General features: G+C 43.3%; 1 protein-coding gene across 15 annotated transcripts in view; it reads right to left on the bottom strand.

The window, feature by feature from the left end:
- Nucleotides 1-39: 39 nt before the first annotated feature.
- Nucleotides 40-26,620, bottom strand: part of LOC110976468 (SRC kinase signaling inhibitor 1-like) — a 90,391-nt gene continuing 63,810 nt past the window's right edge. For 12 of the 15 annotated variants that reach the window (XM_087147724.1, XM_087147723.1, XM_087147732.1 and 9 more), the window contains 17 exons: nt 24,631-24,784; nt 23,910-24,108; nt 23,227-23,506; nt 22,406-22,697; nt 21,020-21,383; nt 20,354-20,635; nt 19,561-19,780; nt 19,011-19,110; nt 18,085-18,230; nt 17,743-17,909; nt 17,009-17,139; nt 16,375-16,450; nt 15,491-15,574; nt 14,481-14,622; nt 11,195-13,099; nt 7,053-7,201; nt 40-4,068 (listed from right to left, as the gene is read on the bottom strand). In XM_087147724.1, the coding sequence (XP_087003850.1) occupies nt 3,654-4,068; nt 7,053-7,201; nt 11,195-13,099; nt 14,481-14,622; nt 15,491-15,574; nt 16,375-16,450; nt 17,009-17,139; nt 17,743-17,909; nt 18,085-18,230; nt 19,011-19,110; nt 19,561-19,780; nt 20,354-20,635; nt 21,020-21,383; nt 22,406-22,697; nt 23,227-23,506; nt 23,910-24,108; nt 24,631-24,784 (5,106 nt within the window). In that variant the 3' untranslated portion in view covers nt 40-3,653. Of the gene's footprint in view, nt 4,069-6,436; nt 6,485-7,052; nt 7,202-11,194; nt 13,100-14,480; nt 14,623-15,490; nt 15,575-16,374; nt 16,451-17,008; nt 17,140-17,742; nt 17,910-18,084; nt 18,231-19,010; nt 19,111-19,560; nt 19,781-20,353; nt 20,636-21,019; nt 21,384-22,405; nt 22,698-23,226; nt 23,507-23,909; nt 24,109-24,630; nt 24,785-26,620 lie in introns of all 15 variants that reach the window. The other 3 variants (XM_022229738.2, XM_022229736.2, XM_022229741.2) reach the window with 3 other exon arrangements.

The raw sequence follows: 26,620 nt of genomic DNA, 5'->3' as shown, positions 1-26,620 counted from the left end.
TTGGAACACAACTTCGACAGCCCAAAACGCAGCTAGTGGTACATGTAAACATACTTCCGGTCCTCGCTCATTTATTACGCCCATCTCTTTTGCACAGTGAGAGCTACAGTCTTTCCACAGCAATGCTTCACTTCGTATAGGTCCCAACCCTTCCTTGTCATGTCTAGCATAAACTACGACGCCCATACACACAATAACACTTGTCGTACTTTATATCAAACTTATAAATGTAATTGTTTTAGTTGAATAAATAGATGTTTTGTACAATGAACCCCTCAAAGTAATGCAGTTCTAAACGTTCTTGCTTTCATTCCTTGTCGCAATCCCAATCCAAGCAAACACGGTACGTTAAACCTCAACAATTTGGTATTTTTTTCTCTATGAGATTTACTCAGGTAAAAGCTACTCCTTCCTAGAACGAAATATTGAATATCCCTAAATAAATTCAAACGATAAAGAAACTGTGTAGTAAGGCTAAATCGAGTTAGATCCAGTTTCCTCAGAAGAGTGCGAAAACTGAGTTGCAGGTAAAATCTAATTTCAAAAAAATCTGCGTGAAACGTGGTTCTAGTCCATCTAAATGGTTCAATAGCAAACAAGAATATCTCCCCCAAAATGTCCACAAGGGATATATTTTGCTTGGTCACAAACTGCAGTTACCATTAAAAAAATGAAACAAAAATTCATCATTTATTAGGCGAACACTTCAATCAACTTGCATACTACGTATCAATCGCACGGGGGAGAATGAGAATTCGATACTCCACATGGTATCATTGCATAGTTCACAGCTATTGATATACCCAGTTTTGCAGCCTTTCAAAAAGGAAAGCACGATAGCTGCAGTTTCCAACCAACACCAAAGTGCGCTTTGTACAGAATAGCCACACAGTACGCAAACGCCCCCATTCCGAGTACACAAAATTGCTCCATGCCATGCGTACAAACACAATACTTATAATGTGAATATAAAATTAAATACAGACATGGGAAATATGCCAAGAAATGCACAGTATTCTACACGTGAACTTATTTGGAAACTTCAACAAAATACCTGGCCAGCCCAGAAGAATCTATACAAACATTTTCAAATCGGTTAATCATATTCTATTATACACATCTAAATTTCAGCTGATCGTTTGCCTAATGCGGTGAGATTTCAAAGACGATGCTGCCGAGGTATTCGAAGTTGTGGAAGATTTTTTTTTTTACAGCGGAGTTAAAGGCACGGTAAATTGTACACTGTATACTAAAGGGATACCAACGACCGACTCCGTCCCCACAGGTGCGGCATTATTTGCAAAAAGGAAATGGACTGACCCAGCACAGCAATGCTGAGAATCAGACGGAATGACAAGGAACGATGGTTCGGCCAAAGGTTCCTTGAATAACCGGTGACTTGGCTTCAAACTTAATAACTTGTGATTGCCTGTGACGGACTTCCAGGGACTTATTGTAGGACTCAATTACGGCCCTTTTGCCGACGGGTAAATTACATGGTTCCAATGATTTTTTTCCCCCGGCATGTTGTGTAACCTTTCAACTCCACACCCAAGTGTGAAGGGGTGCACCGCATGGTAACTGGTTCGGGGTGTACAGAGATTGCTCATTAATGTTGCAGAAATAAACAAACTGTCAAAGTGACTTAGTGGAAGTAAGCTGATGTCCTCAGGCTCACAAGCATTTATCTGTTTTCGAGGGAGGCAGCGCGGAAGTTGGAGTTGATATTCGTGTGAACAGGTGGATCTTAGAAGTCAGCGTTTAGTGAAATATGCAACGCTGCCCATCAACATGGCTGCTACTGAATACCCTCCACAGTGCTGTAGCAAACGGGCTTTTAACAACTTCCATCGACTGCAAAATGTATTCCGACTTTCTATCACTCATCTACTAAATTACTTGAATTATTCACTGGCTGCTCTCTACAAACATGTTAAGATTTACAACTTGCAATCAAACTTCACCACACTCTATGTACAAAAAGCGACAACCACCACGTTTTCTTCCAGGCTCCACGGCTCTGTTTCCGTGGTGACAACAGTCCCATTTGTCTTCGATTCAAAGTGAACCCCAAATGGTCCCCAGCAATCAAAGCGTAAATAAATAAGATATTTCCGACTCTTTCCACTTAATCATTCCAAAAGGAAGCTCAAGTGAAGCTTTGGAAATACTCCCGAAAAAATGACGCAATAACAAAGCATTATTGTAAATGATCAATCCTAGAATTGGAACTCAAAATACCATTTCGAAATAAAAACACACCTTCCCGAGATAAAAATGTTCAGCCAGTCATAAAATGGTTACATCACAAATAAAGACTGGATGAGGGTTAAGGAAATGAATGTTCGAAGAAAATCTGGTCAGCCAATAGCAGAACAGGAAACAAAATAAAGAGAATCCTATTCAGCCAATAAGAGAACAGGAAACAAAAATGCAATACCTGTCAGCAGGCAAAGTTTGGAAGACATCAGTCATTAAGAAATGCATTACAGATGAAAACAAACGCAATTTAATTCCAGAATCTTGGAGTATATACCCCTTTTCAAGTGTTGCTTTTAAGAAGCACTGTTTCGTTGCAAATTGTTGCTTCATTACATTAAGTGACTGATAAAAACAGGACTGGGTTTTTCCAGGTAGAAAAAAAGAAAAAGAAAGAAAAAAAAAGACAGATTCTGAAAATACTTCTTTTATTTAGGGAAGTTTGAAAGGCACTCAACTCTCATAAATACACCTGATGTGAGTATCTAAAGCTGAATATAAAACGGACTGCAGTAGGCTAAAGGGGGAAGAAATGTAAAAAGGCAGTCAAAGTTCTGCATATTGGGTCATTCCATAAATCAGGGGTCCAATTTGTTTGTGTCCCTGTCACATCTGACATGTGATTTTTCTAATGTCAGACCACATTTTCTAATTTCTGAGAGGAATGAATTATAAATGCAAATTACCTGCCAATCAAATAGAAATAGTTTGAAATCAATCTCATTGATTTCTTTGTATGAATATATTGTCAAATTAAACAGGTTAGGTGAAGCAGGGACACACAAATGTCACACTTTTGGACCCCAAAATTAAAGAATGACCGTCATAAGTTATTATACCACATCTATTGAATATTCATGCTGCTCTGTACAAATTTACATGAATTATTATAATCAAGTCAAACATTTCTGTATACTACAAGACTATGCATTGATTAGTTTGTTCTGACACGACGTTGTTTTTTGAATACATGTCACTATATGCTGAATGAATAAATCGTATTTTCTTTTGTGAATAAATATCTCAGTTCAATTCTGCATAAATAGTATTGAGAATTTCATTATGACAAATATTTTGAGGTCTTTAACTTAGGTGATAACATTATGTTTAACGTCAGGAAAATCAGAATTATGGATGTTGCCAAATCTTTGCAGGTGTTTTTTGAAGAAAAATATTTTGTTGTACCTGTGCAAAAATGCAATTATCTTTTTGTATTTTTATTGGCCATTTTTTACATAATAATTTACAAGTCTGCTATTAACTTACTGAGGTATGGCGGATACAATAGGAGGGCGCAATTTGGTTGGGGTAAAATCTTTTGTTGACTTAAAATTCATCCACTACAAACAGTACCCTTCTACATGTCCACCATGCTTCAAAAAGGCTAATGGTGTCTAGAAAATGAAGGTTTCCTCCAGTCTCTTGGTGTAGACTGTCTTCAGTTCTGGTTTCCCATTTTGGTTGACGTTGACAGCGTTAAACTTCTTGATTTCCTTTTCTGTCCTTTCAATGACCCGTTCTCCTTGTCCCTCCGCAACCTCACTCCCCCCGTTTGTCAGTGGCAACTTCCCACCCCCGTTTGTGACGACATCGCCCTTAACTGGGCTGGACTTTATGGTATCAGTGGGGGCGTGGCCGCCATTGGGTTGCGGCGAGGGCTTCTCCTCCATGCCGTTGCCGTTCACCATCGCCGCCGGACTTTGGGCCACCCCCGGTTTGGCCTTGGTGGCAAAGTTCCGCGGCGCCATCTCGTGCACTTTGAACTGAGAGAAGACTGGCTGGTGGACCATTCCATTGGTGACGGGGATGCTGTAGTGCAGACAGCAGAAAGGAAAAGGCAAAAGGACAGAAGAAACAGGATGAACATCCAAGCACACACAGGTACACGGGGCTCATGCAGTTTGGATGCAAACAGTTTGACCAAAATATTCATGCAGGCTTGCTTGAACAAAACAGGTCATTCACTGGGTGAATATAAATGTGCAATTGGCCTCCTGTCTGGCAGAAGGGAATAATCAAACCATCTGTTGCATTGTGAGCTGCAGGGGGGGAACCAAACAAAATGACCAACCTACCCCCTCCCCCTAGAAAAGACTGGCAGACAACCTACAGATACAATTACATGTAGTTGAAATCCCATCTTGTCATACAGGGCAGAGTTTTTTTTGCACTCAAGTAAACAGACAGCTCTTTCCTCTTTGAAGCTGAATTTTTGTTAACCAAGCCAGAGATATACCAGGTGCCCTTGCCGCAGTTTTGGCTTTTGAGTACTTTTGGCCAGCTTCGAAGTTGAGGAAAGATCTGGCAAAAGCACATGCAGTTCAGCTTTACAAACAATATGAACAAAATCAGAATCAAAATGAGAAAACACAGGAACATGTTGTGACAAATCACCTAGGAAGCCAAACTGAGCAACACCGAAGAAGAACTCGGTCTGTTGGAATTGGATTGGGGCCAAAGCACAATAGACTTTATTCATGGGAAGTGACTTAATACTAGCCCGTGAAACCTGGTGCGCTACTTTTTTTCAGTAGCTGGGGCGACCAATGATTCATGAAGAGGGGACAATGCAATACACCATTTAAGACATTTCAAAAACGGGAATCCATTACGTCGCTTCCATAGCTTAGTTGGTAGTGATTTGAACTACAGATCCATAGACCCTGGTTCGATACCGACACATTTATGCTATTCATTTTCTAATTCTATCATTGTGTTTGGGATTTCCTTTTTCAATTGATGCAGAAACAGAGTCCAAGCATGAACCCTCTAAGAGTCTTGAGAAAAATAGCAGACCAGGTTTCACGGGTTAGTATCTAGTCACTTCCTTATTCATGGGGTCGGCCATATTGAAATTGAAAGTGAGGTTAACTCTTCACTTTTGAATGTTGAGAGTAAAAAATGAAATCAATCAAATGAGATTTCATGACAATTTGGCACCTGTCTACTCGGATGAATGATTTCAAAGTCATGATTGAACACATAGGATTGTACCTTGCCAGATTCTGAAAATTCATGAAAGGGAAGCTTGGAATGCATAGAATTATAAAACAGTCTGGTGCCAGTCTGGGGAATAAGATCAAACATGGCCTCCACGTGAATAAGGTCTATAACATACTTCAACTTGATTCACCACAAACAGCACCTTACAAACTCATCAACATCAACACTGAAAAAGGACAAAAAAACCTCACTCAGAAACAACTGAACAATTTTTCCAGTACCGATCACAATAAGCATAAGGTGACCTGCACTTGTACAACGTGCACCAAGGTTGAACAGTGGTGTATTCAATGGTTTATCAAATGCCGAGGTCACCTGGTATTTTGCTAATAGCACAGGAAAAGGTTTTTTTCAGAGATAGAAAAGTCACATGCTGCAGGAAGCATTTGCTCACACAATATATGGTCATGCAACTCAACCATACTACTTGAGCCTATTAACTAAGCCATATTCAAAATACTTGGCTGCGGCTACACACACACAGCACTCTTGCAAGTGGCTGCAGCCACTACCATATATTCATGCGTAAGGTCAAGCCACAGCCGAGTAATCCAGACCCAGCTATACATAGAAATTGGAACTGTTTCACAAAAATTTAAATTCTGACCAAATTTAAAACAACAGGTTGTATAGGAAAAGAATACGGACAATTTTGAAAGGTCCACACCGACCAACGGACACAGAACGAGCCAAACAAAAGGAAAGTTTTCAAGCAATGGGAGACTTTGAGACCTTTGGTGGCAGTGTACCAGTCCCACGACTGGCTGTTGTTTGTGTCACGCTTGAGCCGACGTGCACTTGCTTGGAATAGCACAAACAAAACAGTGGACGGGTCACATGGGACCAGTATGTTCACCGCCGTCGAGCGTCTAAAGAGTCCCCCATCGAATCAAAATCACACATAGCAACAGAAATTCAACAAACGCAGCAGTGCCAGGAAGGAGAACTCACCACAGCATACCAATACTTTTTTGAGACAGGACCTTTGGACCCAAACCAGAAGATGCCAAAAATCATCCCATGGGATATCAAGAACCCAGTGCATTTCAAATGAAAGGCTGCACCAAATGCAGCCTTTCAAGTACATGTCAAAATTTAAGATGGCTCTCTGGGGTCAAAGGTCACTGAAAAAGACAAGACTTGCCAACAGTCAACAGAGCATTTGGAAACCTACAAATGCGAGAGTCTGCCTGGTGGGGGAAATCGGGGACGTTTTCAGGCTCTGATAAGTCGAACGTGTTTGGGAGGCAAGGACATTTTGGGGGTAAGAGTAGAGCAGAAGGAAAGAAAAAGAGGAAATTGAAAGTCTGATTAAATTTTCAAATGCATATGCTAAAGATCACAAGCCTATCCATTTCAATCAAACACACCTGATAAACACTAAACATGTACATGGATTTGCAATGTAAAGATTTTCTATGAGATTCGACTCATCAATTCACTTGATGAATTTCAAAGAACCATGACTGAACCAGTTTTCAGCTGTTCCTAAAGAAATTCTTGAAAAATAACTCTTTCAAAACAATTCATAAAAAAAAATTGCAAAACTGAGCTTGAAAACTCCAAGTCATTCAGGAGCAATACATCTTTAATTTCATTAAAGTGTTTGTAGACAAGTAATCATGTATATATATATGTGTACATGTATATCTCTTAGTTCCACTCAAAAATAAAATGTACCAGGTATGAACTAAGGACAGACCCAGAAAAAAATCAAGATTGTTCTTTCAGATATAAAGTCTTTCTGCTCAAAGAAAAAATGTCGTGCTTGTGTGAGGAAGGAGACTCACCTATCGGCTATGACCTCTCTTTTGGTGGAGACCACAGTGGTGGTCTTCTCCAGCTCTTCCAAGGGGACACTGCTCTGTTTTCCCTCATCAGATTTAAAGGGTTTGGGGCCAACCCTGTAGACTACTGTCTGTTTGGTGTAGCTTGAGCCCTGAGGAGAGAGGAGACCAGACAAATCATGAATATGCAGTTAAGGGAGGGCACTGAATATTTATTAAGAACAGATGTGTTTTCAGGGGTATTATTGAGGGCACCAGGGGAGTAGGCAGTACAGTGGAGTGAGACGCTGTCAATTCAGGGCAAAGAAATGTGCGCTTCAAAAAATAAATATGAATATGTATGAGTAAATCAGTAGTATGTTTTCAGCTTAAATTTACAGATTATGAATATTTGTGCCTTGATATGAATATGGGGATCGGTAATTGGCTTAACGGTTGAACAAACAGTTATTGAAGGACTTTTTTAAGATTTGAATAAAAGCCAGTAGAAAGGATACCTTGTCTAAATATTTAATTAATGAAAGCAATGGTTTGATGACTCCAAACATCTGAAGGGATTTTCTGTGTGTGTTACTTTCTAGTATAGTTATTGTTTATAATGAGCATGCTCATGGTTATGAATATTCCCAGCCAACGTAAGCTGGATGGTGAATATTCATTGAGCAAGAATAAATAATTCGCACAAGTATTTAAAATGTTGTTTATAAATAAAAGAGTACCGAAGTGACTAGGTCATGCGCACAATTATGTGTAAAAGGACGTGAGCACCAGAACCAGCACGTGAACCAACACACGCACGTGCTCCTTCGGCATTTCACCCCCGGTCCAATATGATGTCACACTTCGGTATTCCATGCAACTGTGACATACACTCATGCAGTGCCGAGTGCAAAACTAAGACAAGCTGTAAACATCATGCAACCAACTCCCTCTCCGCACGCAAGGGATCAAAGCAGCTGCAAGCTAGTTACTGAAAGAAGTTCATGTGCAAGGCAGGAAAGTTGGACAATGAAACAGCAGGTTCTGGGCCAAGTCCCACAAGGCCTAATATCTTGTGGCTTTGGCTCTTTACAGTGGTGCAAGTACGGTAAAAAACAATCAAAGCTGTAGCCACAAGATGCAAAAATTTGGAATGCGTGTTTGGTCTTCAAGAACAGTCTAATACAAATCTAACTCAAAGCATTTTCGGAGTATTTGTCATCCAAGCTAACAAAATGGAGCACAAGTCACCACAGCCATGTTTAAGGTACACTGACTGCGGTCAAGTCTTACATGACAGAAATCGACATGAAGTATCAATGTTTTTGCTCCTAGAATGTCTGTAAGCATCATGATGTCACAAACTGAGTGAAACATCAAAAGGGAAATGCCATTCTGGTGTTACTCCTTGCCAAGTGTTTCCAGGAATGTGAGGGCCTGTAAGAACAATCCCTACCGGTACATGGACAAGATTTGAACCAACAACCATCAGCTCACCACTGCACAAACTCTAGGAAAGCACTCAGCATTCACTGTGATGCCCAAAACATCCAATCTTTTTTTCATTCACAACAAATTGAAACAAATAAGGATCTAGCGATAGATGTACAGGGGTGAGATTGACCAATGACAAAAACAGCTGAAAATAGCTGAAGAAAGGCATAAAGAAGCTGAACTGTGGAAATCTCCTATACTTTTGTACACAGCCAGTGAGGAAAATAAAGCTGAAATCCAAAACAAAAAAGCTGACATCAGCTAAAAAGCTGAGAAATTTCAACCCTGGATGTAAGAGAAAACTACAAGTACAGAAACTTCTGTGATGTGAACAATGTTTTACATAATAGTCATATTTGCTCTATAGCCGTTAAGGGTAAAACGTCAAAGATTTTTCAAAGCATGAAAGTAGTAGTGTTATTTATCCCACAGTTTTATTCTGTTAGGCTAATTTGCATGAGTTATTAATTTAGATTTATATACCTAAGTATGCCTCAGTGTGCTAATTTGAAAGGGAAAAAGATCAGGGATGTGGTTTTCAACAAGAAAATCACAGAGGACAAAGGGTTTGAATTTAATCCCAGGGTAAAAGAGAAGTTGACATAAAAAGTGGTGATTTTGACTGAAAGACCAGAATTTATATTTATTACTCAATGGATCACAGTTTGGTAAAAAAAGAGAAAGGAACAGGATGCAATTATTTCAAAGGAAAAACAAATGGCTGCCAAACAAAATTTTAAAGCTGAGATAGCAGAAAGCAGAACATTGGTGATTCTAAAAAAACACACTCTGTTTAGGATCAACAAAAGCAAGATATGAAGATCAGGATTGGCTGGGATGAACTGAAATAATGAAACCCTTTGCACTTGGTTTAAAGCATTCTATAAATGAATATTACTCATGGCCTGCAGGATATGGCAACAACAGCTGGGTGCCTATAGTTCAAGCTTTGAACGTCTCATATGTGCAATAAGGGAACCATACTCTTGCATGTTGAACTGTATAAAGGCTGGTTCATATTTGGAACAAAAGCAAACACAAACACGGCTTTGGTGTCACATCACGTTTTGCATTGAAACTTGCCAGATTCTTAATGTATTCGTCTTTTGTATCAATATTTACCGACACATCACGTATCGCATTTGTATTCACATTTGTGACAAGTAAGAATCGGGCCTTTACACTACACTGCACTTCCGCAACTAAAGAGAACTGCAAAATAAAGGAGAGGGCGCTCTAACCACCAAATGTAGCCAAAAGGGACCTAGTGTCTACTTACATTGGGATCTACATCAGAATTTTAAGGGTCACTCCAGGTTATTTCAAGGATAAAATAAATAGGGTTCCTACATCATTTTGAGGAATGCTTTTTTTGACTGATCCTTGGATAGAAAGGGCAACAGTCTTGACATATTGGTGAATGAGACATCCAAAAACAACATATGAAACCGATCGGTCACTCTTTCTGACAAGTTTTTGATCTGACTATTTTAAAGAATGTCTCACTGGAGGTGAAAACAAAAACATGAGGGAAAATGTCCTGAAAGTTTTCTACCAAAGCTTTTAAAAAAAATTTTCAAATTTCTCTCAGAAGCTTTAAATCCATTCCTCGTTTTCCATGTTTGGCCATTTGAATAAAATGGCTTTTCCATTACTTCCGTATCAGGTGGAAGCCATGAAAGCAGATGCAGGAACCCTAGTGATCAGCCCGAGTTACTTGGCAAGAACCTTTGAAGGGAAAAGAAAATTCAAGCAAGCGTTAACACAGATAATGAGTGGACAATGAGGAGGAAAAAAGCTGCTTTCGATGTTTGACAAGAAATGGCTCAGCACAGGAGCTTTTACATTATCAAACTCGGGCTGAGTGAAATCTAGTGCTACTACATTCATGGCAAAGCAGGAAAGTGCAAGTTTAAGGCATCAGTACTCAATTCTTCTGTCATGTTCGTTGTGCGATTTTCACAGATCACACATCGGTCATAGGTAGTACCTCTTTTGGTAACAGGTCATGAAAATGTTGAGAAGACGAAGGCTAACAGGCAATAAATATAAACATATAACATTTGTTGCCACTGTAGAGACTGGACTCTTAGAAATGACAGCGATATTTCTGGAGGAAGCACAAATCATTTTAAGCAATGTTTTCTTTTTAAAACTACAGAAATTTGTGTTTGAGAAAACACACTCGTCAAAGTGCCACATCAGATTTCAAAGAAAGCATCATCACTGTAGTACTTTCCCAAACAAGAGACTGTTTGTATTTTACTTGAAATCTTAAGATTTTTTTTATAATCTTTCAGTTTGCCTTTCTTTGATTCAGAAATCCCTCAATGTGCACATTCAGTAGTTAATTGTATCTGATTGTTCATGCACTCTCTTCAACACTGCAATCACACACGACGAAACTGCTTACACGGGACAAAGGAAAAGTGTTAAGGATTGATATGAAAGATTTCAAAGACTTTCTGAAGCCAGTGGTGACAATATGGGCCGAGGAATTAAGCACATGGGATTAGTCAGATTTAAATGCTGAAGATCTTTTTAAAGCCAGCTTTAGGGTGGCTGGAGTGAGCACGTGTTGAAATGAGCGAGAGGCTGTTGGCATAAGGAGGAGAAGCCTGAGGTGCTGGAAGGGGAGAAGGGTGAGAGTTGTAGGAGAGGAGGGGCGTCACCTCATCTTGGTCCTCCGTCTTGGAGGACTCCCCTTGACTGTATGAGACGTCGACTTGTAAAGTTGTTGAAGGTGGGATCTTGTCTAGCAAGTCGGTTGAAGTGGCTTCTCTAGGAGGCTGCTCCTGTTGAGTGGCTTCTGGTTGAGATGGGCTGCTCCTGGTGCTTTGCTGCTCCAGCAACTTCTGCTCCTCTTGGAGCTTCCGCAGCTTGGCATACTGCTCCTTCAACTGCTGGATTTTCAGGGCTCCCTTCTTGTCCACAATGGTCACTTGTGGCCGGGCCCCAGGATCGGAGTTCTGTCTCTGCAAAGAGGGCTTCCTGTCTGGATTGAGCTCGGCATCCGTGCCTGACTGGGATTTACTCAAGACACCCTGTTTGACGGGTGCAGCTTTTGGTTCATTTGTTATGACAGATCTGCCAACTGGGCTTTTCTGTTGGACTGGAAGCAAGGTCTGTTGTGAGGGCTGTGGTTTTTGTGGGGAGCTATTCAGGGGAGGATCCGTAACAGGTGCTACCCACCCATTCCGTTTCTGGTGTTGAGGTAGAGTCACAGTGTGTCGCCGCACTTTGCTCTTTTTCAGTGGGACTTCGTCTAAGCTGGTTTCCCGCCAGCCCGGAATGGCAAGGGGACGGAAAGCAGATTGGGGTGGTGCATCCGTTGGCTCTTTGGGGTCATCTATGCAACCTCTTGGGGGCTTGGGAGGGGGTGCAACATCCATTGCTGAAGGGACGCTGGACCGCCTCTGGGGCAATGGATTGCTTGGGGGACTAGTTTGCTGAGTGTGTGTGTTTGAAACTGCTGTTTCACTGACCTTTGTGGTAGGTGGTTGGACCCTGGAATGCTGAGAGTGTTTGAGAACGGGGATGCAAGACTGTTTGTATTGTGGAGATGTTGGAGAGTTGGTCTTGGTTGGGCTCGCTTGAGAGCTGGAACTCAGGAGACGGACAGGTGCTTGGCGCTGCGGGGTTGTGGCCAAGCCAGGGGAAGTGGCGGACCCACTTTTAGCTATCATCACTGCCCCCTGAGACAGCATGATGCCCCCCTCGGGGGTGACTACCCCACGTGGGGAGGTCGCGCCCCTAGGGGAGGTCTGTCCTGACCGGGGAGTGGCTTGACCCCTTGGAGACCTCATTGGTGCACTCTGGGTCGTCATGACAGTACCGGGAACGGGACCAGAGACACACTGGTGAGATTTGTCTGCTGCAGGCTTGCCGACTCGCTGAGCGGCCAGGACCACCTTTCTAGGATTAGTCATGCTACTTTGGGCATTCTCTGAGGTGGCAAGGAAGGGCTCACTCTTACAACCTGAGGGGGACAGGGCACACGTTGGCTGCAGGTCCCTAACAGGACTGGACAGGCACTCGGAATTCACACTACTCGTGCTATTCATGCAACTAAGGTCTGGGGCAGAACGTGCAGAACTAGGATCATCCACCTGTTGCGGGAGCTTGGACTTGGGCATCATCATGGCGGGCTTAGGCGGGACGACTGGCACGGCCTCGCTGTCTTCCGAACTAGTCACCACCAACTTGGGCTTGGGTGTCGGGTTGGGTCCAGGCTCTGGAACTCCAGGAGAGCTGGGGGATGTCGCGGGCGAGCGTGAGGCCACTGCCTGCTGGGACAGGTAGGTCCTCTTGGGAGGAGGGGGTGGGGGCTGCTTCTTCTTTCCCCCCTTGCTCCCTTCCTGCTTGGCCATCTTCTCCGGGGTCAGGATCGGGGTCAAGCTGTCATGTTCCTCGCTCTGGTACAGCTTCCGCAGAGCCGCCCGGCGCTGCTGGTCAACCCGCTCCAGGTTCGGCGTCTTCCGCAGTGTCTGCCGCCCTCGGCCAATGTCCATCTGGAAGCGGTGCAGCTCCTGGGCGGTGTGGAAGCGCCGCTTGCGCTCGCGGGACTCGTTGGCCGCCTGTTAACGGAAAGGTTAGTGAGAAGATTGAGCACCATGGCAGTTTGGAGAGAGGAACCTGAAGATTAACCACTTGCTGCCGGGGGACCCATTTTCGAGGACGTAGGCTTTATACACGGAGCCGGGGAACCCAAAATGGGACAAAGGGAACTGGGCCTTGTAACAAAAGACCGTACTTGGAACAGAAGACCAGGCTGCTGGGCATTTACAACTTTTTTTCACTCTCAACAGAGGAGATAATCAAGCCTTGTTTTGAAACAGTATACCACAGTTTGGGGCATTTAGAGCAAGTGGATTACCACCGGGGACAAAAGCGCTTCACCACCGCAGCGATAAGCCACACAGCACGCTAATCTGGCCCCTATTGAAAAGAGGTCAGCAGCGCACTGTGCCAGGTTCGTGAACAAAAGAAAGTTATATAACACCGCACAATCTGGGCTCTTTTTCAAAGGCTGCAGGCCTGGCAGGAAATAGTCGTGCGTCAATAGATTTTGTCTGTCAGACTAGAGTGGCCACCAGACAGTAATTTGTGTGGGTGTAAATGTCCATTAATTGAAATGATGAATTCTTGAAGAATTTTGAGAACTGAAAATCTTGGAAAAGTCCCGATTATGTGCACTGCATTTTTCAAACCACCCGGCAGCAAGTGGTTAACACAGGTTTGCTTTGAAATCTGGATAAGTGAGTGCACAATAAGCCAACAGCAACACAACTTACCAAGCAATTACCCGCAAGAATTCCAACCACAGAAACAGATCATCCCAAAGAATGTCCAAATAAAAACATGCATTTCACCATAGAAACATGTTATTCATAACGCACAAAAGTATGTTTGATACCTTAAATAAAACACATACAGCATTTCAAAACACTTTCCATTGGCCACAAAATCTATGAATAAATCCAAATTCTTGATCTGAATCAAAACTTCTCTTAAAACATTCCTTGAAATGGAGAGCTCTCTTTATACATCTAGTTTTTCAACTTTTAATGCTGAACTGGACAATGCACTCCTGAAAATGATCCCAGGAGGTGTCTCAAAAGCCTCACGTTCCTATTCCCACAGGAGTGCTCTTTTAAGGCACACGGTCACATTTCTTTAGAAATTTGCAAGATTCCTAATGGGAACTTGCTGTTCCAGAGTAAAGACTGCAAAGGAATTGACCATTTTGATATTATAGGAAAGTACAGGAAAGTTCTCGATTGGTATAAGCAGTGTTCTGATAGATACACTCAACAGCATTTGAACTTTTGAGGTGCTACATTTACCTTAACCACCTTGGGCAAATCATTTACTCCGGTGGACCGGATAAACAAAATTAGTCGTGGAAAATAATATTCTTCTAGGGAAAATAAAAGTGGAAATATGCCTGTGCACTACTACCTGTAGGTTCTTAACCCTCTGTTCATGGTTAGGAGAGATGCTCTGGATGGTCTCCATCAAGGCCTCCCGGTTAACTGGCTGCGAGGTCTGCTCAAAGACCGGCACCACAGGAGTGCGGTGCTCCTGGACTGAGGCAAGCCTGGCAGGGCAAGTGGATGGAACAATATGAGGTCGGGATAAGTGAACTTTGACCTTATTAAGTGCTCATGTGGGTGAAAGAAGAATGCAAAATGACACAAAGGGTAACTCCAGGTTTGACGCTGAGGTAAATGTAACCCACCAGATCCTCTTAGACTTGAAAATACCTTGCATTGAACCGTGAGTTAGCACCTGTTTTATCTTGCATTCTCCCTTTGTCTTTACATCGTGGATCTTCAGGTTTCAGGAACGTGGGAAAAAAAAGTGCAATCTTGCTAATGGATCATACACGATCCTTGTGCAAAGTGGCAGTGTGCTTTCAAGTGCACTTTTCATTGGTTGGGCAAATGTTTTCGTGTAGGATCATCGGGGTGCTTTCTCAAAGTTCAACTTAGTCAGTGGCATTGGCTGTTTAGCTACAGAACTGTTTGTCTAGCCCTCAAAAATGTAAACAAATTCCGAGTCCCACCTTTGGCTTGATATCGTATGGCTTGATATTGCTGTAGTGCAATAAACGACTGATACTGAGCCAGAACCTCCAAAGTCAGGGACGTGAAATCAAGAAACCAAGTCCTTATTCCAAATGTGGCCCTGGTCCACCCAGACTGCTTCCCCAGAGAAGCATGTGATTCCCATCTAAACGTGCAATACTCCAAATTGAATCCTGTAATTGCTCTAAGTTTTGGACAACTTGACAATAAATTGTTCTATACAGAGACTCTTTCAGTTCCTTAAGGTGTACAGCTGTATTAACCAAGAACTCTCCAGGTGCACAGAGATGCAAGTGGAAACAAGTTCTCAATCTACGCCATAAGGTTTCCGCACTAGGCTCGAATTCATCATCTGCACCACACAAAGGATCACCCTACCTCTTCAGTGTGCACAGCGTATTAGTGACCTTCTTGCAGCGTTTCATGTAGTCGTCCAGTTTGCCCGGCTCGTCTTTGATGAAACTTGAGTAATGAGACAATTTGTTTGCATAGTTGTTATCTCGGCAATATGGGAAAAAACACACAAGATGGAGAGACAGGGATTGGAAATATACCGGAAGAAAAGGGCGAGGGGCTACGATGTGCACCAATCTGGGCCAATTTCATAGAGCTGCTTAAGCACAAAATCTGCTTAAGCAGGAAAAAACTTTGCTTAATAAGCAAAGGTTACCAGCTCAAACTCTATCCGATTGTCATGCTAACCAAAAAACAGCTAAATACAATCCCAAAACAATATACATCACACGGAGTTTTGGCTGGTTACCTGATTTATCAAGTAAGGTTTTTTCGCGCTTAAGCAAATTTTGTGCTTAAGCAGCTCTATGAAATTGGACCCTGAAGGCTTTTTCCTTAGCACCAATCACTAAGGCAGACTGATGACAGACTGTTGTTATTGAAGAGGTCCTTAGGCCGTGTCCAAAACGGGCTTCCAAAGCTACGGCTAGGTCCCTTGCCTACATGTCTCGACGCATTTACAATGGAGTGAAGACCTAGACCTAGCTCTAGACAAGTGATCCAGATGCATCCGTAGAAGGTCGACAGGAGGTCAAATGTATCATTGAGCATTATCTTGTGAGCAGGAATGTGGAGACAGGCCCAAAAATGAGAAATAAAAATCTAACTGTTGTGTTCCATAGTTGTGAACAGCAAACAGCAAGCAAACGTGATGCTGAGATTAGTATATGCCAGCCTGGACTCACAACGACACTGTTTCCACAATAAACACTATCCTCCCAAGACTCTGCCATTAGAATAACGCTCACTTTTCTTCGCTGACGACGATTTCCATCTCTCCCTGCATGACAGCTTTCATTTTGTCGGCCAGGACTGGGAACGCAACTGGAAGTTGGAGAAGATCAAAGAGAGTCACAAAATGCAGTGTTTAACGAGGCAAGAGGCAGCCACGTTCGTGCCTTCACGCTTATGAAATTTTCACTACAAGTGCTACCACACTTTATCGATTCTAGTTTGAAAGTAGTAACCATAGATAGCATTGTATCTTTAGAGTGGGGGGGATGGCACATGGTTTGATTATTTACTTGTGATTTGCAACAATGCTTAAAATCCTTAGAACTACCAACTCGATTCACGATGTATCATACAGGATGGTCCTTTGAGAAGCACATCTGTTTTCCATCTCTAGAATACGGGCGATTTACAACAGTGCACCTCCAAGAGTTTGCAGTGCGTTGGCCAATCACAGCGCGTGAAATCTGTCGACCCTTTTCAAATGCGCATTGGGTCGACAGATTTGTCGCACTGTGATTGGTCAACATATAGCAAACTCTTGGAGGCGCACTATTGTGAATCGCCCGTGTTAACAGGCAATTATGTTTGGGAACTGTATTGAGTTTTATTTTTCGCTCCTTCCTCATAAGGAGAAATTTCAGGACAAACCTTTCTGTTCGGCAATGTGCTTGCTGCTGTTACCGATGGCCTGGGCCAGAGCATCCACCTCGGCCAAGTTGACATGACAGTGGCGGTTGACGACGTCGTCGCGCATCTCCTCCACAGCCGATTCCAAGTCCCTGCAAGTCGCATACACAAACAACAAAAGAACCCCCCCAAAAAATAATAATAAAAGGGGGCAGAAAGTCTGCTGTAAAAATCTTCCTGGATCTTGCAGTTATAAAGGGTTTGTTTGGAGTCTGAAAGGCAAAACCCTTGAGCATGTTAAAGTCTGAACCATGTGCATTGTAAGTCTACAAACACCGAACATACTATAACATTGTAAAGCAGCTCAGCATCATCACCTGTGATCTTATTTGAATCAACTCCTACAAGTTCTGCACTCTACTGGTGTGTCCATGTATCTGTAAACTAGGTTTGCCATACAACAGAAAAGGGGACTGATAGAATTACAGAAAGGTAGCCAAATTTTGAGGACCCAACTGTTTACGGGTGGTTTCAAAAAGGGACCTTGTCAAACAAATTTGATGAAATCTTTTTGGTAAAATTGGTCAGTGCTTGACCCACACTTATTGTAGATAGGTAGAAATAGCCGACGGCTTTAAATACAGTCATAAACACATCTGACCTTGTGCTGAACATGACAACCATACGAGTGGCTATAAACAATTTCAAAAGGGAGAATCCAGGGATTTTCAGGGAGTTTGCTTGAGCTGCAGTACCTGATTTGTTTATCCAGCCTGTCTCTGCTTATCTGGTACTTCAAATAGTCTTGGTGGGTTCTGGTCCGCAGTGCCCTGATGGGGTGCTCGTTGCCGGCCGGCGTGGCCTCTAAGGCCAGTTGCACCTTCCGGTTGGTGGCCCTGAAGGCCACATTCATGTCCTGGACCTGAGGAGGGGTAAGGCAGGCATATGATTAACACAAGGAATCTTTTGAAAATAACATGACAAATCTCTGTCCCAAACTAGCCCGGTGCCCTTGAGAAACATTTGGAAAGTCATCTTTGTTCAAGCCGAAAAGAGAACTAGACCAAGATGGCTGTGTGGGAGGACTTATGCAATACCATGTTGAGCTGAAGCTTGCGTATCTGCTTGAGCTGATCCCTCAGGTCACGGACGGTATGCTTGAGGTTCAGCGTGGTCTCCCGTAGCTCGCTGGTGTTGATGGCCGACATTGGCTGGGGGGTCACTGACTGACTGTCAGTTCCGTCTTGACAAAAACAAACAAGGAAGACGGCATTAGATTCAGTGGTGTTTGGATAAGACCGTGTTAACAGTCTCTTGACTGGTCTGGTGTAAATCAATACTCAGTTGCACCCTCCTTTTGTGTTCGCCATTCTTCTAAAAGGCTAATGGCAAGGTCTATGGCAAGTACTCTACTCCAAGTGGATTGGTCTATTAACCACTTCGTGTCAGGGTACCCGGCTTTCTACAGAAAGGCTTTATACACAAAGCCGGGGAACCTGAAGCCAGACAAAAGAGCTGGGCCTTGTAACAAAAGACCGTACCCGGGACAGAAGACTGAGCTGCTGGGAATAGCCAACATTTTTTCAGTTGTCAATAGTGGAGGAAATCGTCATTGTTTTGAATGATTATACCACTGTTTGTGGCATTCAATGCCAGCGGATTACCACTGGAGACAAAAGCACTCCAGTGATGAGCGATATAATACCGCTGCATGCTAATCTGGCCCCTATTGAAGAGACGCCAGCAGTGCACTGTGCCAGTTTCGGGAACAAAAGAAAGTTACATAACACCGCACAATCTGGGCTCTTTTTAGAAGGCGGCAGGCCTGGCTGAAATACTCGGGCTTCAATAGATGTTGTCTGTCCGATTAGAGTAGCCACCAGACAGTCACTCAAATGGGTGCATAAAACGTCTAGTAAATTAATGAAGTTATGAATTTTTTAAAGAATATTGAAAACAGAAAGAAAATGAAAAATTACCTGGCCCAGCAGAATCAACATGGCGAAGTGGTTAAAGCACTTACCCCGGTAACTATCCACAGCTGTGAATGTTTTCTGGTTCTGCGTGGCTCGGATAACCTCCTCATTCAGGCCGGTCAGCTCACTCCCACTACGGTTTGGGGTCTGCCAGACAAGTTGGATAAATCAATGGTGGTGCAATACCACAGGGATGAATCTTAAACTGCAAGCACACACCTAGGTATTCCAAGGAACTCTCCTTAATTCTTGAAAATTCCGTACTACGTAGAGAAACAAATAGCACCTTCCAGTATTAAACGTCCACCAAATCCCATTTGAAGAAGCAGTAACTGAACTCCACTTTCCTCAATCCTCCAAAATCATGAGAACCTCGCAGTGGATTTTGAAAGTTTGGGGCGAAAAAAGTTTTAAAATTTGTAGCGTTGCTGTTCTCTTTTGGAAAGCTCCAAGCACACCCCTTTTTTACAGGGCCTGTTCAAAGTTTAAGACTCGGCAGTATTCTAATTTTGCAAGCATGAATCAAGTCAACCAGTCGACAAAATTTGGCTGTCGCTGTTTACATCCCAGAGGAATTCGCAACTTTTGGGTTCTTACCTGCACAGGGCTGACTAATCGATCTGTGATGGCCCTCTGCTGCACTTGTCTCTGCGGAGAGCTGACCTGCTGCTGTTGTTGTTGGGCCACCTGCTGCTGCTGCTGTGAAGGTGGTGGTGGTGTTTGCTGGCCTGGTGGAGGCTGCTCGCCTGGTTTGAGGACCGAGCGTACCATACCGGCCAGGCTGGCAATCTGCTGCTCCATGGCAGTTATCCTCTCCCTTGGGAATGGGGGGGGGAATAAACACTTGTAATGATTGAGATAGGTGAATTGCACCTGTCAAAATGCAGATCCAACTTTTTTGGGGGGGGGTGGAAGATGGGGACAGATTACAGCATCCAAGCTTTATTACTTCTTTCTGGGAGTGAAACCAAGGATTTCTCAAAATCACATGTGGCACAGCAGTTTGCAAACCCAACAAAACTGGAATGCTTGAAAAATGCTTACAAGTCGGAAAAGCAGCCACTGCTAAATGTTTGTCTCCCAACAGCTTAAACACTAGAGATCTATTCTTAGAAAACTGATGAAGCATTCTCCTTATAAGATGCAAATATGAGTCTCAGAGGTGTTTTTGCACAAAAACTTTTGCACTATTTCAAAGAATATTAAACTGGTCATAAAATTCCAATGAAATTGAATGCCTAACAGAATGGATGGTGACCATCTTTGAGAGCTATCTGTGACAGCCTCGGGACATGTTTATCATTTTGATTTAGATGTTCCCAACAAAGTATTTAAAGGTCATTCACTTCTTGTCAAGAAAAAACAAATTTCAGAAACATGAAGCACTCACGAGGTTTCTGCTCCAGGTGGTGACGTGGATGAGATCTGACCCTGTCTGACCATCCTTGCTTCAACCTCTCTGATGTTGGCCTGAGGGGGGTGAGGATGCTTCATGGGTGGGGGTCCTAGCCCTCTATGCTCAACGCGGTGTGGAGGTGTGCTACGAGGTCTTTCCATGCTTCTGTCGCGGGGTCTGTCCATGGTTCTGTCATGAGCTCTGTCCATGGTTCTGTCGTGGGGTCTGTTGGGGCCAGGATGCATGTGATTCGGAGGTGGTTGCCTCATTCCTTGACTACAATTGAAAGATAAAGTTTCTACTGTCATTATCACAGATCAATGAACCTGACTGACCTGGATCAATTGTGATCGGACTCCGAAAATGAGTCCTAATGAGTTTCATTTTCCACTGAACTGCAGCAAACCTAATCTCAAGATTTCTGTCTATTATTGAACTGGTGACTTTACATTCATTTCATGGGACTAGTTTACTATGGTGTTCCAGCAAGACATCGATATATTCATGATAACTACCGGCAGATAATAACATGAAATGAAATTTCATTCATTTTAGGTCCATTTTTACTCCTTGACCGTGGCAAAAAACGAACATGTAATTACTTAGCTGAAGAGATAAGTCACCTTTTAAAGTGATGAAATATCAATGAAAGCGACTTACTTTGAGTTCCGGCTCGGGGGTCGTCCTTGCATCTCATGAGGCAGTGGTTGCCGCGGATATGGTGGACCGTCCGTCCGCATCTCACCCCGTGGGGCCTTAACGGGACTCCCCCCACCTCCCTGCTGCTGTGACGGTGGGGGGTGGCCTCTTGGGCTGTCCCTGTATGGTGGGTCCCTGGCATGCTGGGGAGGTGGGACTCCACCCCTGGGCCCATCCCGGGGGTCGGGCGTCCGCTGTGGGGTTCCCCTGGGTGGGCCCATGCCTCGCTCCAGGGTGCGAGCACCCCCACCCTGTTGAGGGTGGTGGGGGTCCCTATGTCGATCTACTGGTGGATGCCTAGATGGGTCTGGCCCCGGCCCAGGCACTGTAGACACAAACAAGTATTTTCAGCAATCAAACCACATTTGATCATTCGGTGATGTGAATCCAAGACCCCAGTGCTGAACCAACACAGAAACCACTCTCTTCCAGAATGAAATGATTACTTTGCAAATAATTTTTTACATTTGATTGGGCATAAAAAATAAACCTCTGTGGTAATTTTTCAACAACTGTCTTGTCATTCTCTCAGATTTCACAGAACATGCATTACAGATGGGGAAACTTATACCTTTACTTCCATGCTCAGGTTTAGGCAATTGTAACATTACAAAGATTGCATTTCATTCAATGATATTAAGTCAATACTGACGGTTTAGCTTTAAATCCTTCATAAATCCTCTGAGAGGTTTTGGAAGTGTTTGCGGGACATTTAATGTTCCTAGAAAAGTTTAACGCAAAGGTTTTCAGACATGCCATAGGATATATGAGGATATCAGTATTCCATGCTGCAGGCCTACAGAGTGTGCCACTGAATTGGCCTTATTTTCAAGTTGGCCATGTTGAATTGAAAGCAAGGTTAATTTTTTTTTCAATAGGAACCTACAAATAACAATGAAAGCAATGACATAAACTTCATTACAGATTCATTTTATTTTAAGATGATGAATAATTTAAAATTTGTGATTTATTATATCTAAATGTTTTAATTAAGCAACATTTAGAAAAAAAGAAAATGAGACGCGGAACCCAAAATGGTCTGGCACCACCCCATTTGACATATTACATTAAATGTGATAGATTCAGGGAACAGGATCAAAAATGGCTTCCTTATGTATTAGGTCTTCTCTTGTGATGTAGATTGTGGAGGATTTAGGAAGGGTCCTAAGCAACACTGCATCAGGAATAAAGGTTTAGCAAAGAATGCAAAGTTAAACAAGGGATAACGGGAGGTGGTAGCCAAGAAAACCCTGTAAAACCTCCAGGCAAACCTCAAGTTACTGCCTGTTTTATCTTGCACCCTCCTCTTAAAGTGATGAGAATATAATGCCGAGCTTATAATCTTACTCATGGCTGTTGTCTGTCTGCCGTGCTCAGGGTGGGGCCGGTGCACAGGTCCCCTCTCCCCGGGCCTGGGCATGGTCAGGCTCCGCCCGTTGGTGGGCGTCCTCCGCCCATCCTGCTGGTGATGCTGCTGGCGAGGGAGGGTGGTGCTGCTGCTCAGGCGCTGGGGGCTGCCCCTGGGGAAGGGGGCCTGGGAAGAGGGACGGACGGGGGCTGTGGAACGCTCTGGGGCACCTCGCTGGAAAGGCTCGTTGTTGGGCGGGGAACGGAGGGGTGTACTGGTATTGGGTCTTCCCTAAAATAACATCAAGAATGGACTGATTAATAAGAAATAAAAGCAAGGGTGTAGAACTGAACAAGAAATTAGACATGATCTTATTGGAAAACTAGGCCTTATTTTGTTGAACTGTTGGAGAAGTTTTTTTTTATTAAGCATTAGAAGAATCATTTACTCAGTAAAACCTGGTCACCAATCAAAACACTGTGAGATGTATATTAACTCTAATTGGGTTTTAGCAAATAATTGATCAGTATAAGAATTTACCGAGCAATATCTTAGGCCCAGGAGTTCAATTGTATCACAGGGCACCTCCGTCTTACTACACTAGTCACAAATGACTTCAAGAGAGGTTAGTTTCTATTATTAGAACCCAGAAACGAGCTTTGGAGTCATGCTGATCAAACTGGTTGCTCATTTTCTTACTTAGGTACTATGAATAGGGAGTCAATTTTTTGGGTGGAATTACACTGGCTCAGACAGGTTCCCACTGGTTCTGGCAGGTTCCCACTGAGTATTGATTCTATAATTAGCTGGTGATAATTACCTGTTGGGGATGCATTCTCCTACTGCCCATCTCCATGGGGGTCGTGCTGTTTGGCCGCTTCATGAGTGGATCAAACCGGTCCTGGCCAGTTCCAGTGGGCCTGGACCCCATCGTCTTGTAGCTCCTCTCTCGGAAATCTGGGAGCTCAATGTCGGCGAGCTCTGAATCTGAGCAGATGTTGAGGTCCAAGGGAGTAGAGGTGGAGTTCCGGATGTTAACAGGGGTTTCCTCGACAAAGCCGGGCTCGTAAATCTTTAAGACCACTCGGTCTTTGACCTCACTGCACGAAACAGTTCAAAAGTGACCAATGAAATCCAAGATAAACTTCTGTGAAATGTTTCTGTGTAAATGTGACTTTGTAACAGCGCCCTCTTTGACACAAGGTAGTACAAGCATTCTACACTGTGACAAGTGACTGCCAAGTATGGCTAAGCATGAATTACTTGGCTGCGGCTCAAACTTACACACAAGTCCATGGTAGTAGCTGAAGCCACTTCCACTAGAGTCATGTGTATGTAGTTTCAAGTCACAGCCAAGCAACAAAGACACATCAGAAGTCTGCATTGTAAATATGAATTCGGAGATCAGTACGGCCCTGTAGAATAGCTGTTAAAAAACTTTTTTTTGTTGTTGGAAAACTGACACACCACAGAACGCATCAAGTCAGTTAAGATCCGACTTACTCTAACTTCTCCAGCTCGTAGAAGATCTCGCTGGAGTTGTCCCGGATGTAGATTTTCCTCTGAGGGTTGTCCAGCATCTCCATGGTGAGCTTACGGGGGAAAGCCCGGACGAAGAGGGCCTTGACCGTGTCCATGCCGGTCACCTCGTTAGGCATCAGGGCCCGCTTGGTCTCACTCATGTAGATGAGGTACACAAGGCCTGAAATAAACGAGTTTTCAGCAGTGGCGAATCCAGCATTTACAAAAAGGGGGGCGGGGACACCCAGAATTTGCAAAAGGGGGCACTTTTTCATTGAAACTTTATGTTTTTAAAGTTACTAAATAACCAGTTCCGGCCAAATAAAGAAGTGGACAAAAGCAAAATGTGTCTCCCTATTGTTTGAATTCTGAGCGTTGTTCAAATATGTAATGAACATGTAGCATATTTGGAAATTCTACAGAAAACACCAAGTAAATTTTGACTACCCTGTACATCACAAAATGCCAAATAAGGATTTTATCATTGGCAGTTGTTTTTTTTTTTAATGAATCCAGAGAATTCCAAATAGTCTCCTTTAATGGCAAAACACAGTGTTTTTGTATAGTGCCAACATACAGTGGTCAGCATAATGCTTACCCCCATTGGTGGGGGTCACTGCAAATGACCAGTGATGGTGTTACCCCGGTCACCGGATTCTTCTACAACTATCCAACAATGAAGAACAGCAGACCAGATACCTACCCAGTGGTTTTTCTTTGGATTTGTTCACCAACGGCCGAGAGCCTGGCAGACTGGTTCGGACTCGCACCCCTCGCTGGAAACCTGTAGCCTGGGTGTCCATCTCGGACATGGTGCCATCGTCGTCATAGAAGCCGTTGGAAAAAGTCAGCGACTCCTGCAAATAGAAAATTCCATCAACAAGGGCAACTGACAAACTCCGCCTCCCCCCCCAAAAGATATTTTCTTCAGTACAGATGCTATGGGAGGGTACCAATGCCACAGATGCTACACAGGACATACGGCTTGGAACCAGCAACAATAGATAATGAATGGCTGAAATTTTGGCTGGTAGCCTCCATTCTGCTAAGGGAACATTTCCTTTGCTGGGCAAATTTCTGCACAGACAGGTTTATGAAATTGGACCAAAGCAACATTTTCAAGGAGTTGCCTGCTGGTTGGCAGAAAAGTTGTGCTAAAATACAGTAAGGACTGTGCTTGACCTTCAAGCACATCAAAGGGTCTGAGTAACTGGTCCCCTCCCCATGTTACGAAAAGGCAACTAATAAAATCCTTACATTGTTGCTCCAACCCACCCACTCAAATAATAGACCTAAAACATAATGAAGTAACGCTTTGTTTACACGTGCGCTTTCTTAAAGAGGACTCCATGGATACCATCCCACTACACTGCCATTACAGCTGTCATTATGTTTTAGGTCTACTGTCCCACTGCCCTCCAAACCATTGTTTTTTTTTTCTATGAGAGGGCATTTCTATTGTTGTCTTATCCGATTTGAAGCCACGTTTACTGCTCTGGTTCAACCAAGTCCAAACGGGGGGGGGCCCTCGTAAGCTACAGGCATCTCTTCTCATTGTACAGAATTTGAAACCAGTGAGACTTAAACTCTAGACCCAACGCCTGGATGAAGCCCCAGCATGTTCTTCGCTGTGTGATTTATTGATCAAGCCATCCAACCCAGGTTCTCTTATCAGACAATCTGGTGCTACCCAGTGCCACGATACACGGGGCCAAACAAGAAATGTGGTGACTGTCCATTCCGTCCGTCAGATGCAGGGCAATTGCAAAATATGTGGGCATTTATGTTTTACAGGGGTCAGGTTAGGGGAAAATGAAACATCCACAAACGACAGCATTGTGGGGTCTCCAGTATACATTTGTGTTTACCTAAAGGCACCCCTTAAAAATACCCATTTCTTGTGTACTTCAATATTCAGTTCTGGTAAACTCAGGATTTTTCTAGACTTTGAAAGAGTCTGCTTGTAAAATCCTGGTGGAAAAAATCCTCCACTGAGGAAAAATCCTGACAAATATCACCCTTTCCATCCACTTTCCCTTTCACAAAAGCAGTTTTGCAATGAAAAGAATTACCTATCTGAATAATGAACACAAATCTCTCAGCCATTTCCAACTATCTCAGAAATAATGAACCCCTTCTTCTTTCTAGAAATGTAAAACAAGCCAACTGAGAAAGCACAGGATACGACATAATTACTGCCTTTCCACACAATACAGGGGAAACACCTTTCCCCACTCATCCCTGGGGGAGGTATACATGCACAGAACGCCTTCATTGCATGCGAGTTCTTGTTTTCCCGCCCGGTCATTTCCTCCATTCTGTAATTAAGATGGAAGTCTCTCAGTGCGACCCAAGGTGCCAATGTTTGCAATTGGACATTCCTTGGTAGGTGACTGTGCGCGTTTTCGAAACGAGTGGATTCGGCTTAGACTTCGGTTTTGCTGGTTCCAGTCAGAGCTTGAACATGTGATTTCGATACTGCTTCAAAATGGCTGGAACCAGTGAAACCAAAGCCTAAGCCGAATCCACTCATTTCAAAAATGCTCTATGAACTCGGCTGGACTTGGTCAGGTATTGTCATGATTGATTGTGGTGAAGTGAAAAATCCCTAGATTTGAGGATGTTGGAAGTGTAGGGATTTGTGGAACTCTGTAAGCACAATCAGAATGGAAAAGGTCCTTACAAACGAACCA

The sequence above is a fragment of the Acanthaster planci genome, linkage group LG17, assembly GCF_054643075.1.
Source record: "Acanthaster planci isolate LZ-2023a linkage group LG17, COTS_SCS, whole genome shotgun sequence".
NCBI lineage: Eukaryota > Metazoa > Echinodermata > Asteroidea > Valvatida > Acanthasteridae > Acanthaster > Acanthaster planci.
Note: the sequence above shows the minus strand (reverse complement) of the source record. Positions and strands in the feature narration are given on the sequence as shown.